The sequence below is a fragment of the Electrona antarctica genome (genome assembly GCF_951216825.1).
Source record: "Electrona antarctica genome assembly, chromosome: 9".
Lineage (NCBI taxonomy): Eukaryota > Metazoa > Chordata > Actinopteri > Myctophiformes > Myctophidae > Electrona > Electrona antarctica.
In genome coordinates this window covers 34,866,061-34,877,569 of record NC_136790.1, presented here as the reverse complement: position 1 = coordinate 34,877,569, position 11,509 = coordinate 34,866,061, and the positions used below count along the sequence as shown (strand labels likewise).

The 11,509-nt window shown below is 40.8% G+C and overlaps 1 protein-coding gene across 2 annotated transcripts in view; it reads right to left on the bottom strand.

The window, feature by feature from the left end:
* Positions 1-5,204: 5,204 nt before the first annotated feature.
* The window catches only part of c1galt1lb (core 1 synthase, glycoprotein-N-acetylgalactosamine 3-beta-galactosyltransferase 1, like b), a 7,208-nt gene continuing 903 nt past the window's right edge, over positions 5,205-11,509 (bottom strand). For both annotated transcript variants that reach the window (XM_079509210.1, XM_079509211.1), the window contains exons 2-4: positions 11,465-11,509; positions 8,633-9,297; positions 5,205-8,094 (exon numbers count right to left, since the gene is read on the bottom strand). The exon at positions 11,465-11,509 is cut by the window's right edge. In XM_079509210.1, the coding sequence (XP_079365336.1) occupies positions 7,804-8,094; positions 8,633-9,297; positions 11,465-11,509 (1,001 nt within the window). In that variant the 3' untranslated portion in view covers positions 5,205-7,803. The remainder of the gene's footprint in view (positions 8,095-8,632; positions 9,298-11,464) is intronic.

The following is an 11,509-nucleotide window of genomic DNA, read 5'->3' as shown; positions in this document are numbered from 1 at the left end:
TACCCTGACTGAGAATTAACCTGGGGACCATTGTTGTGTTGGGAGGGGGGATATGGGCGTGGTGTGGGGCAGAGCCATATAATAGAAGAGTTGCGTTATTGAGACACAGAACAGCCCGGTCACGTGATCCCGGAAGTGCTCGGGCGCACAGCTGCGCTCTCATGGAGAGCCTGATTAGGGACCCCAGGCTGTCCCTAATCAGGCTCTCCGTCTTCTTAGCAAATCTAGAACTTCCTGTTTGAGAGCTAGCAAATTTAAGACATCCGGTTGCTTTCAGAATAAAAGCGTAGTAAATTAAATAATTATTACATTACATTATTAGTATTATTATTACATTACAGTTATGGTGAAGACACATTATGTTTCTGTGTAAAAATAAGTAATTAAATAACGTAAAAAAGTTGTAAACTGTATGCCTTTTTCTTTCCATTGAAAGTGTACACTGTTATATTAGCAATGATTAATTAAAAGGTATTTAAATTTGCTAGCTCTCAAACAGGAAGTTCTAGATTTGCCAAAAAGACGGAGCCATGTGGATCCATGCAGTCTGTCAACATCCGGCGCAGGATCTGTCCCTAATCGGCGTCCCCAGTAGCGCTAGATGCCGCCATTACGCAGGCCCCATGAAGTCAACGGAGTTTGCAGAACTCTGTCTTTTCTAAGGCTCTGGTGTGGGGGAAAGAAATTAACCTTCCATATTAAACTCATGTTGCTGTTCATTGTAACTTACTCTGAGTAAGCAGAAACTTGCGATTGATTATGGGCACATTTCCTTATAGTGGTGACTCAACCAGGCAAACCAGTACGGTTTCCCTTGAGATTCTAACTCACCTTTCTGTGGAAGTTCTTGACATCCGACTTCCCAGTAACTGACAACATCGACGCGTCATCGTTTGTCACCAGATCATTTACTGCATTGTTTCTTAACTTGTGGTCAATGCAATAAATCTTCACTTTCCTACATTACTAAATGCATGGTCAGGGACCACATGCAACACCTTCACGGACCACCAGTGGTCCACGGACCACCTGTTGAAAACCCATGCTCTAGAGCCATTCAGCGAAACAGGTATTTCAGATTTCTCGGACTCCATCCTGATTGGCTAAGATTGGCTTCCAAAGTTCGCAGGAGTGCTCAGTTTCAAACAAAATGCTGCAAATCATGAACACATTGTGTGATTTCCGTTAAATTGTGCACGCACATTCCCACTAGGCAAGAAATGCCACATGAACATTTTCAACTCAGCCTCATGGTGGTGCTATAACTGGCTGAAAAGTGTTTTTACCTCTAACTGCAGGGCTCTGTGGATAACTTTGTATGCCAACTCCCTAGAGGCCAAGGAAAAAACCTTTTCCTGGAATGTTTCACATCTGCTCTTTATAGCGCCACCAGGAGGCCAACATATGTAAAACACATTTTCTAATATTACCTCCTTCAGATTTTATCCAAATTTCACGCAAATTGGTACACATGCTCTCCATAGTCATGTGATCAAGACGGGTTTGTTTGATTTCTCATAATCCACCCTCATTGGCTACGATTGGCTTCTAAACTTTTCAGGAGTAGCCCGCTTTGTACCCGTTTTGTACAAATCGCCACAACTACTCAACGCAGCGTCCGATTGTGGTGAGACTGTGCATTACCTATCACAGCCTTTTTTAAAGGAATGTCCTTAATGTCCAATATCTGTCCAATTAATTAGTTGGTTTGGTCTTAGGAGCCAGCTTAGGTGGTTCGGGCATCTTGTTAGGATGCCTCTTTGGCGTCTCCCTAAGGAGGTCCTCGAGGCATGTCCCACTGGGAGGAGACCCCGAGGCAGACCAAGGCGCAGTTGGAGGAAACACATCGACTCACTGGCCTTGGAACATCTCAGGATCCCCCAGGAGGAAGTCACTAATGTTGCGGCTCTGTAGAGGGAAGTCTGGAGCTCTCACCCCCGCGAGCCGACTACGGATAAGCGCTTGAAGATGGATGGATGGATGGATGGTTTGGTCTTTAGTTGATTAGTCATTCTTATGCTTTTTTCAAGTGGGTGTCAAAACCAACAACTAATCTTATTATAACTGTTATGTACCTGGCCTAGGGGGTGCCAAGATACACAACAAAAAACCGGGGAGACGCAGTTTACCAAATAAAATAGAATGTATTAATTAAACCAGTAATCAAAGTAATAAGTAAACAAACAATAAATCAGGAATAAACAGATGAAGTGTGGAGGTCAGTATTCAGTGGTGTAGTGCGTGTATGCATGAGTGAAATGTAGGTGGGTGCGTGTTGTATGTATTAACAGAAATGTTGAAAAGTGTGCATGGTGGAGAAGGTGCAGGAGGCAAATGAAAGAACAGAACTGGGGAAGGACTGGGGAAGCAGGCATTTATAGGGCGTCGACACCCGGGCCCAGGTGCGAGCCACTTAGGCTGATCATCATGATTAGCTCTGCTCCCCAATCCTATTGGATAAAAAGAACAGAGGTTACTATAGGGTAAACCCAACCCAACACAAAACCAGACAACCTAAGAGTAATATATATACACATCATAATATAGGGAACCGTCACAAAACATTGCAATGATTCAAATCTGTACTTTTTTTTAAAGGAATGTCCTTAATGTCCAATATCTGTCCAATTAATTAGTCGGTTTGGTCTTAGGAGCCAGCTTGCTTTGTAACTGCTAGACTAGTAGTAGCACACCAATCAGCACACCATCAACATGATGGATGGCGTCATCAGTGCCCATACCCGAAGCGGGGTTGGCGAAAGGGCCTTTCTGTGTGGAGTTTGCATGCTCTCCCCGTGTCCCCTGGGTATAGGTACCCTCACAAAAACATGCAGTAGGCCAATCCTGGTCTCTATGGCCAGCCATGGAAGGAAAGGAACTGGTCGGAATAACGTGTTCTTTTCACACGCTACGTCCGGCCGGGGAAACTCTCCACTGTCAGGTGAAAAGAAGCAGCTTGGACTCCTCATGCATAGAAGGAAGCATGAGGTCAGTCCGTTGCCCCCCCAGGTTGGCAGAGGAAGTGTAGCGCCCAGGATTACATTAGATATTTTGACACTGGGTGAAAAAGGGCCGTGATCCGAGCATATAACTTGTTATATATTTTTTATTATATATTTTTTGCTTTTTGCCCCTTTTTCTTTTACACCAACTTTAAGAACATGTACAATGTCAATATATAGCAGACTCTTGTAGGTCAGTAAAGTATATGAAAAGGACATAACTTTGTTAGTGTGACATCTAGTGGCATTACATGAAATTACTGTCTTGAGACTGGCCATCACTCAGCCAAATTCCCTTTTCTTTAGGAATCCCTCTCCAATTTCCAGAGACAAGAGAGGAATATTCACAACAAAGAGGAGGCATTTTCGTGAAGCATGGCTGGTTGAGGTAACAAGTCCTACTTTAACTTAATTATGACTGTAGTACAGGAAATATATGGAAAATACAGGATCAACCTCAAACTAATTGCAAAAGAACCAAATCAGCTGATTTTGTATCTTCAATATATCCTGAATAACAGAAAAAGAGTTGCCTGGAATTGTCTGAGGGGAAAGTTTAGAAAATGGCCTGTACAGTATGGCCACCATTGACATCCAATAAGGCAAATATTTTCTAGATTTCCTTTTGCTTTAAGTAGCATGTGACATTGGGTTTTCATGATGCTGAATCCATTCCAAGCATTAGTTTTGCATAAAAGAAACTCCTTGGGCTAAAAACGGCCATAGCCGTCGGCGTCATCACAAATATGGCCGAAATTATTATTCAGGATATATTGAAGATACAAAATCAGCTGAGTTTGGTTCTTTTGCTGATTATTACTGGACTACTGGTGCAGTTTGCTGGTTTTAACATTTACATTTTCCTCTGTCTTATGGAAATCAACAGTTCTAAATAAACAGGTTGTCCTAGTGCAATGTCCTTTATTCATTCCTCAGACTCTCTTGCTCTGTACTCAGGGTCAATGCAGGCTGCCTCTTCTGTTCATGTCAAAGTCCTGCTCAGTAGCACATCTGAACAATCATGGTACTGCCAATATACTCAAACTGTACATAGCAATTGATTTAAAGGCTCAATTAATCTAACTCTTCAGTTAAATAATTGTATTTGCTGTATTGGGGCTGTAGGTTTCTTTACATTGGTTACTTTTGTAAACATTGGTGAAAAACAGACCTATAGTGATGTGGTAAGACATTTCCAAATAGCATATTTTTCATCTGCAAATCGTATTACTGCATGATGTTCACAACAATCCTAGATTGGGCCTCTATCTAAGAAACTCTGGCTAGTTCAGTGATGTGAGATTAATGTTAATATAAACTCTGGCTAGTTCAGTGATGTGAGATTAATGTTAATATAAACTCTGGCTAGTTCAGTGATGTGAGATTAATGTTAATATAAACTCTGGCTAGTTCAGTGATGTGAGATTAATGTTAATATAAACTCTGGCTAGTTCAGTGATGTGAGATTAATGTTAATATAAACTCTGGCTAGTTCAGTGATGTGAGATTAATGTTAATATAAACTCTGGCTAGTTCAGTGATGTGAGATTAATGTTAATATAAACTCTGGCTAGTTCAGTGACGTGAGATTAATGTTAATATAAACTCTGGCTAGTTCAGTGACGTGAGATTAATGTTAATATAAACTCTGGCTAGTTCAGTGACGTGAGATTAATGTTAATATAAACTCTGGCTAGTTCAGTGACGTGAGATTAATGTTAATATAAACTCTGGCTAGTTCAGTGACATGAGATTAATGTTAATATAAACTCTGGCTAGTTCAGTGATGTGAGATTAATGTTAATATAAACTCTGGCTAGTTCAGTGATGTGAGATTAATGTTAATATAAACTCTGGCTAGTTCAGTGATGTGAGATTAATGTTAATATAAACTCTGGCTAGTTCAGTGATGTGAGATTAATGTTAATATAAACTCTGGCTAGTTCAGTGATGTGAGATTAATGTTAATATAAACTCTGGCTAGTTCAGTGATGTGAGATTAATGTTAATATAAACTCTGGCTAGTTCAGTGATGTGAGATTAATGTTAATATAAACTCTGGCTAGTTCAGTGATGTGAGATTAATGTTAATATACTGACTGACAGCACGTATCCAAGGCCACATGTCATTTTTATTGTAAAAGTGAAATGTATGCGTTATACATCATACAATAATGTAAACCAAATCAAATAAAGACAATATCTACAGCAAAATATGTATTTATTCATACTGATTCAAGTACCTTTCACTGAGACTGCACAGCGATCATAATGTGCACTCCCACACACTCAAGACTCAAAACACCAATTGATACATGTACTGTATATTGATATCAATATAGCCCAAACATAAATACAGATCTGTACATCATTCCCTTTGACAAAATTAGGTTATGGAATGGGAGAGATTGTCAGCAACTGTGTGTTTTAATTTATACCAATATTAACTTAGCGATTGGATGCTTTATTTAAAATTATTTGGGCAGCAAAACTGATATCCATCGATCCTCATAACCTGCATAGAAAACTCAGACTGACTGTCAGTCTCATGCAACTCTTAATCACTGAAGCAATGGATTCACTTGCAACTAACAAAAAATGTACAACGATTTATAAGAAGTCAATATGCATTACATGCTAATTTGGTATAAATGGACATCATCCCCCCACCAAAAAACGGAACGTGCTACTTGCTCACGTACAGAGGAAATATATAGATTTAAGTGTAAACACTTACAAAAGGCATCTTAATAGGCATTGGTTACATACAATTATAACCATTGAGAGGAAAATTATTGCAGTGTTAAATCAAGGACAAAATACACAAAATATGAATACCACCCCAAAGTGCTCTTGAATGCTCAACAACATAATGCAATATAACACAACGATCAGTTGGGTTTTATTGATTGGGGAAATGTGATATCATCCACTGCTGATGCATGCCAGAACTCTTTCCCTATACTGTATTTGGTAATAATCTCACATAATTAATAAACGAAACAGTATGCTTGTTTGGTGAAGGAACTGTAAGGAATACTTAATACATCTATGTATGTATTAATACAGGAAAATGGAATCAACCCAGACCTAAATTTAATTTTTATAAAAGAAAGAATACAAAACAATTCGCAAATGGTATATGCTTTGTTTGTTTGCTCAAAATAGGTCGTCATGAACAAGTTCCCTAGTGGTATGCCTAAAAAGGCTATAGTCCCTAAATCTGAATGCAATAATTCCATTTGCAACTATCATTCTTAAATATGTATGTCACAGTGCAAAGTCATATGTGCAGCTTACGGTTCATACAATCACAATTTGCAAGGCACAAGCTAATGAGTCCGGTTCAGAGAGATGATGAGAGGAGGTTAGTGACACTGCCACTGTGCAATGAATAGGGAAGCATTGCACACAGCTAGTCTACAAAGTCTGTTCCTCTGCAGTGTCATGCAAGAGATATTTTGTGAATATAGCCTGCAGACATGGCTACTCTTAACTGAACTAAATATGCTGTTGACACCAACGGTTGCCCGACTGCCTGTGGCAAGTAAATAAAGTGTTCAGGCAAGTGGAGTTTGTTCTCAGGTTGCCCAACAGGCAGGTGTTTGAATGGGGACGCAAACATTAAATATTATTGGTTATTCATGAAAGAACAAATAATGCTACCATTTTACAAGTAGCAGTTATCCCAGTTGCCCACTCAGACTTTCAAAGTCACTGTCACCACTCTGCAGTTATCAATTGGATTAAACATGAATTTGATTTACTTATTGGTTAAGTGGGCATGACGTTTGGGCAAGTAGACTTTGACCTGTACTTGCCCGACAGACAAGTGCCTCTGAGACCAACCTCTGAGACCAACTGATGACTTAATTAACCTGACAAATTAACTTCCCCTGCAGGATCAATAAAGGTCTATCTATCCATAACAGGGGACAACATACAACTGCTGGAATGCAATCAATACATTTCATGATGAACCCAGCCAAACCATTACAGTTAAAAAAAACTTGCAATATCCATGAAATGTGGTAGATATGCAAGCAAATCAATAAAGGAAAAGCCACAAGAAAATATATCTAATGGCACTTTTCCACTGCATGGTACCTACCAAGTACCATGCACTGCAGATAGTAGCCATGCTGGTCAGCATAACAACACCAAACACCCCCCTCTCCGTAGAAGAGTACTAAAGAACAATGGCAACTTGTCTGGAAACAATATCTGTCTCCCTATAAAGGCCAATTTGGTGAGAAATAGGCTATGCAGTTTACTACTGGTAATATTGATTTATTTCACACCTAGTTTAAAAGATTGTTTACAGTATTTGGGAGCATCCTTCCATAGCAGTACAAGGGAGTCTGACATTAGCGACAATTCTCTCAGACCAGTTGGTAGTCTGGAGTGTTATCATGTCACCTTTTGGTGTCACCTCAGCTTGCTAGTTAACAAGGTACTACTTGTACCTACTGGGTAATAAAAAGTACTGAAATAAAGAAACACTTGAGCCCAGAACATACAAAGCATAGTCTGACTCATTGATAAAGTTTAAACCATTTCTAAACCAGTTTGCATAATCTCACAGTACAAACTAAGTAAAATCCTTCAATAACACAATCCTTCTGTCAACAAACTTTTATGGGGGCACGAAATGTTCTGTTTGCTTATGTCACTTCGTAGAAATCTTATTCACATGAACAAGAACACACAACCAAGATCCTCCCAACCTCTCTTGAACTCACCCATTCACATTTACAACATTATTATCCTTCCTTGACAACTAGAGCAGGGCTGTTATCAGCTAATCGCCTGTAGGAGGAGCTTTCACATCCTGCTTTTCATCTGTCCTGGGTGGGTGTTCAACCTTTCCCCTCCCTTTTTCTGGAGAAGCCAGATCTTTGGCACTTCCCCCTTCGGCAATATTCCAGGATCCTGCCAACTCCTCAATATTGTATCCTGCAGGGGCAGGAGGCTGATAGCGGTACCTGTAGCCAAAGGCACGCAGGTGGTAGGCGTAGTACTCCAATAAATACATGAGTGAAGCGTCCACATAGTGGAAAGACACGGACAGGTCCGAGCAGCATTTTGGACCCTGGGGGGGATTAGAGTATGAAAATATATCAAGGCATTTGGTTAAGCTAAACACAGTATCATTATCAACATATAAGAGAAGGGGGCAAAACAACTTTAAAGCCTAATTTATGCTTCATCTAGGAGCAACACCGCTGTGTGACAAAGTACAAGTTAGGCAGCCTATTATCAATACCATTTCCGGGTTTCTGATCCGGTCGGACTGGAAATAACTGTACGTCATCACCAGCAACGTGCATGATGCATCTCCAAAATGATTCCCCTAAAACTTGTTTAGTTCGGTGTAATTTAACTCGAAACGAATTGATTCGCATTATGTGGGGAACAAAAACAATGCGATGCCAATCGGAAACCAACCACCGGAATCACGATTATTTTTTCCTTCGGATCACACGGCTAGATTTAGAACGAATATCAGGCTTTCCTCCGAGGTGGAAAGTCTGGTGATGCGAGTTTACAAGTTTTCAGGCATCAGTAACACATGCATATAAACTGTAAATACAGATGTGTAAAACAAGGAAAGATTTAGCTGGACTTGCCTCTGAGATGGGGTAGTAGCAGTAGCTCCAGTACCAGAAACTCTTGGGAAACGTGGCTGTGAGGTGCTGCTCTGGGACAAAGGGGTGGAAGGTTTCCCTGTGGATAGTGTCTCTAGAGTCACCTGCTTTCACTCCAACTTTCTCCATGCATTGTCCCATGGCCAAGTCTTCTACAGAGGTAGTGTGAGTGCACACCTTGTTTTTGAATCCCTCGACAAATCTCCTCAGAGCCTCTTTACTCAGTACATAACCGGCACCGCCGCTCATGTAGCCCTGCTTGGTGTAGGGCTTGAATCTTCGACCAAAGTAGATGGGCTCTTCCGGCGTGCGGTTGGACAGAATCCAGCGCAGGTTGTCCACAATCACATAGGTGTCATCGTCTGCCTTGAGAAACCAGTCTGCCTCATGGGCATGATGCTCGTATGCATAGTGATAGGCCCGGATTGTCTTCCAGTAGAGCTGGTCACGCCCCTCCTTGGTACCCAAGCCCACAGTGGGGAAATCAGGGTCATCGACAGAGCTCATGAATACAACAATGTTGCAGTGTCGACTCCAGGTAGCCTTCACATGCCGAGCCTTCTTCTCCAGGTTGCTGGGTCCAGTCATTACCCAGCAAAGAATGCGCACCTTTTTGTACAACTCATCTGCCATACGGCTATCTTCACCTGACAAGAGAATTAATCAATGTTTATTTTGTGGCCACTGCTGAATGTACAGTTATATGGACAGGAGGAGCCCGGGATTGATTGATTGAAGTTTTACTTCACAGTATGCAGAATGGGTACATTTCAAACGGAAGCACAAGTCAATACACAAACTGTTACTTTGTGGACGATTCATGATAAAGCATTACACTTATAACAGGGTCCACCATTTTCAATTCATCAGAACATTTAGAGACGTACAAATATACACTTACATATAAAAACAAAAAAAAGGAAATCATCATATAAAGAAAGGAACAAAGGGAAAAAAAACATGTACAGTATGGTGAGAAAGGGGACTTAATTTACAGGGGCCAGTTTCGAATTGCAGCCGTCCGTAGGTGCACTTTGAGTGCAGTTTTGAAGGTGGGCAGTGTTCCGTTCACCTCTATCTGTTCTCTCCCCTCCAGGTAGGATTGCATCCAGCTCACTGATGTGCTATCAAAACCAATTGCTTTTAGCTTATTAATCAGTATGGAGTGGTGTACTGTTTTGAAAGCCTTTTGGAGGTCCAGCATGACCAATGCCGCAGTATTTGCCAGCATCCACCTCATGTTTGATGTGGTCGCTCAAATAGAGGAAGCATGTGTCAGTGGAGTGGGATTTTCTGAAGCCTGATTGGAATTCGTACATTAGTTTTTTGTAGCAAGATACTTTTAAACCTTTTCATAGACTATTTTTTCCATTACTTTCGAGATGGATAAGAATAGAAATAGGGCGGTAGTTGCCGGGGTCTAATTTGCTCCCTTTCTTGTGCAGGGGGTTACTTTGGCAAGTTTGAAATCTTGAGGGACCTGTCCCAGTTTGATGGAGAGGTTAATTATGTGGGTGATGATTGGAGCTACAGAGTCTCTGAGAAATTTGGAGGGAATATTGTCATGGCCAGTGGCCTTGTTGGGTTGCAGTGCACTCAGTTTTTGAAGTACCTCATCAGTTGTTACCACTTACCAGTTTAAAATAGTCTTTACAAACACCTAGGTTTTTGTAGAAAGTTTTGATGTGCTACACCAAAACGCCCAGAGTGGGAGGGCAGTTTGTTAACCAGAGTTTGTAAAGTAAGATGAGTATGTTTGTAAAGAAGATGTTTAAGTAGTTGGCCACATCAAGCTTGTCAGTGATGAGTCAACATTTGATGCTTGTAAACCTGGTTTTCAGTTTCTGGCTGCAGCCTAGTTGGTTGTTGAGTAGCTTCCAGGGCTCCTGAGGATTGTTTTTGTTTACCTCTGCTTTATCATTGATAAAGGGCGTTGTTGAAAATGAGCACCTGTGCTCACTGCTCAGCTAATTCCCTGGGTAAATAAAGAATATAAAAAATAAAAAATAAAAAACGAACTGGAAACCTCGCAGTTCCCATCTGGCCTCTCTACCAGCCACTCAAAAATACGCTCTACCCTCACTCAACATCTGTTTCTGTCAAGACACCTCGTACAAACCAAAGTATGGAAACCAACTGGTTTCCATGTACTATAATTGTGTTTTGCTCACACACCCACACTTTTCATAGGTATAAGCTGGAGCATGCACTGCAGGTTAGGGCTGTATCTCTGGATTGACAACATGTGCATGCATCTTTTCCTACGTCTGACAACATCACATCCAGGCAGAACCAGAGTGGCCAGTCATTGGCATCCCCCTTTTAATGCTGCATGAGTGAGTCTGCTTATATAAAATACTTGCGATTATTTTGTAGGTCATTAATACATTTTAAATACCAGTATGCAGCATTTAAATGTCCAATTCACCAATACAGTACCTAATACTTAAGTTAGTACCTAATACTTAACTCTAGTGTAATTTTCCTTTACAGTTTTCTTGCTGTATTTTTACATTGTACACTGCTCTTGTGCACAATCACATCATTGTTTACTTTTCACTGAACTGTGACGGATTTACATACTGTATGTAAAATGTGACCATGTCCCTGATATGCTGAGACAAGATCTTACAAGGAAGTGTGCACTGCTTTGTACTGCAGTACAATCAGGTGTGTTTGTGGCACGGTCTAGTGACACGTCGAGGATACAACACACCTGCTGGCATACTATCACCCACTGTGGCAGTGCTGCCATTATACGATTTATTCAAGCAACATACGAAAAGTTAAATTACGCTGCCAGATAATTTGTACCTTTGTGGTGAGGGTGGTTCAGGTTAAATAGTGCGGATCTCTCCT